General features: G+C 37.3%; 1 protein-coding gene across 1 annotated transcript; it reads left to right on the top strand.

Annotated features, from left to right (window-relative positions):
* The first annotated feature begins 605 nt into the window (after positions 1 to 605).
* On the top strand, positions 606 to 1,264 carry LOC141630631 (protein FAR-RED IMPAIRED RESPONSE 1-like). Its single transcript, XM_074443413.1, has 2 exons — positions 606 to 889; positions 1,027 to 1,264. The coding sequence occupies exons 1-2, from the start codon at positions 606 to 608 to the stop codon at positions 1,262 to 1,264; spliced, it is 522 nt and encodes a 173-aa protein (XP_074299514.1).
* Positions 1,265 to 2,687: the final 1,423 nt, after the last annotated feature.

Here is a 2,687-nt window from a genome sequence, read left to right as displayed (position 1 = left end):
AAACTTCATTCTTTCTTCCTCGGGTTGCATGAATCTTCCCAAAACGCCATTCTATGGCCAAGACTCGCTTCAAGTAGCCTCATGAAACTTGGTGAATGCCAAATTGATAGGAAAAAGCCGTCAAATGCTCTATTTCCTATAAAGATACAATAAAACATGCAAAGCATCTAGAACACGGAATTAGCTCATAAAATCACTTTACAAAGTGTAAATGTCTTGTAAAATCCAGCACACGGGACAAGCACACTAGAAAAGCAGCAAGGTGTCGGGGAGAATTCTTCCAGAAGAAAAAAAAAGTCAGAAGGGTGGGGTGCAAGGCGGGGATCAGGCTATTTATGAAAAATGGCTTGTTATTAATTGACAGGTTTCACGAGGATCATAATAACGAGCTTATTTCAGTAAGCCATAAGAAGTTTCAAAAGTTATCATGCAACATAACTGATTATCATAAAATGATAATCCTTTATAACTCAAGGGTTAGTAATCTATATCATCTGTCAATAAGTTACACTGTTTTTATATTTTACCGAAAAGTTAAAGTAATGATCATTCAAATTTAAAAATCTGGTTCACAGCTGAAGATTGGGGCAATAAGGACGTACAAAATGTTCAAGGAACACGTAAATGGCTTTGAGAACATTGGAGCAAGCTTAAATAATTTTAAGAACTTTCATAGAGATGTTAAATGCTTCATTCATGAACGGCACGGGCAGCTGTTCATAGACCATTTTAAAGAGATGGCTGAAACCAGGCAAGGGTTCTACTTTGACTATGATATTGATGACGATGGTAGCCTATGCAGGGTTATATGGGCTAACAGTACTGCCCGTAGGAATTACTCTGTGTTTGGCGATACAGTGTCATTCGACCAAACGTACTCAACTAACAAGTATTCTATGGTTTTCACACCATTCACTGGTGTATATCACCATAAACGACCAGTTACATTTTGTGGGGCACTAATTGCAAAGGAAGACTATGAATCATTTAATTAGATTTTCAACCTTTTTTAAATTGCCATGGCAGGAAGGAACCAAAGTATATTATCACATATCAGTATTCGGGTATTATTAAATCTGTCCCACTTGTTTTCAAATCAGCACGATACCGATTTTATATGTGGCATATAATGAACAAGGTGCCAAGTAAGTCCGGGTTGACGAGGAGTGATTATCCTGCATTTATAAGCTGGATGAATGACATTATATGGGACGAAGATCTTGAAGAAGACGAATTCAATGCTCAATGGGCAGGATCGCTTTAAACACATGGAATTGGTGACAATGAGTGGTTTTCACACACATAAGCTATAAGTGGACAGTGGGCGATGGCCCATTATAGAGATCTGACGATGGGGGTCTGTTATAAGGACAACGCAACGATCGGAGCGTGAAAATACCTTTTTTAAAAGGTTTGAGCATAATTCGGGGTTGTTGGTTGAAATTTGGATGTGCTTTAAAAGCGCTATGCACCAACAAAACATACACAAAAGAAGCTTGACAACGATAATAGATATTTGTCCCTAAAGACATCAACTCATCTGGTTTTAAAGAAACACGGGGCAAAAGTTTACACCTATACATAAACTAGAAGCTTCCAAGAAGAGGTGCAATACTCAATAGATACATGTAGACCATGGGGCTTCGAACAGCGAGGTGAGCTAGAAATGACAACCGTAAAAGATGCACAGAGGGGGAAGACTTTTGACGTTAGTTACACCCCAGGTAAATGAATTGATGTTATAATGTAAATGAAAATTACTTAATATACCATAGTTCTGCACTTTAAAGTTCCGTTTATGGGCTTACATTTTTTTAAGTTACAGAAGTTACATATCATGCTAGTTAAATTTATAGATAAACTTTAAAACATCGTATGTTGTTGACCCAGGTACATTGAAAGCAAGCTGTAGCTGTAGAATGTTTGAAAGAAGCAGAATACTATACAGACATTTAATATTTATTTACTCATCGAACGGTGTGAAGACTATACCAGATGATTATATTTCAAAAAGGTGGATGAAAGATGCGATTCGCTTTAGTATGTTCAATTGTTATGCTGAAGAGACAGAGGACATTGATATCATTGATGAAATACAAATAGCAATATCAGCAATGTGGTTGGATTTTTATCAGAGTATTAATGTCCTTCGTCGTAGAAGTAAGGCTGATGTTGAGAGATTCTCCACTGTAATTAGGGAGTTTAAAGAGAATTTATCCGTATTAGGGGAGGCACTGAATAAAAAACAGCAATTGGAAAGGATACTTGGTTGTACAGCTAGTGAGGAGGTAAACATATTGCCACAAAAAAATTCGAAAAACAAGGGTAGCGCTAAAAGACTATTATCGCCTAAAATAAAAGCCATTGCCATAGTAAGTAAACCCAAATGCATGTGTAATAATTACAAGCAAATGGCCAATCACGACAAGAGAAAATGCCCAAACTTCTTTGCAGACCACCCACCATGTTTCGAGGTATTGTCTGAAATGAAGGAAGAGGAAGAACCAGAAACAGAGGAAGAGGAAGAACCAGAAACAAAGGAAGAGGAGGAAGAAGAAGAAAACTCAGAGTTCTCAAAGAGTAACTTTGAAGTGGTCCGGCTGTCTTTTAATTTTTAGGGAGGGTGCCACTTTCACCCTTGTGTTATCAAATATTGAACTTTGATGTAACATTTAGGCCTTTATTTG

This window comes from Silene latifolia, chromosome Y, assembly GCF_048544455.1.
Source record: "Silene latifolia isolate original U9 population chromosome Y, ASM4854445v1, whole genome shotgun sequence".
NCBI classification, from domain to species: Eukaryota; Viridiplantae; Streptophyta; class Magnoliopsida; order Caryophyllales; family Caryophyllaceae; genus Silene; species Silene latifolia.
This window is presented reverse-complemented; position numbering and strand designations above follow the sequence as displayed.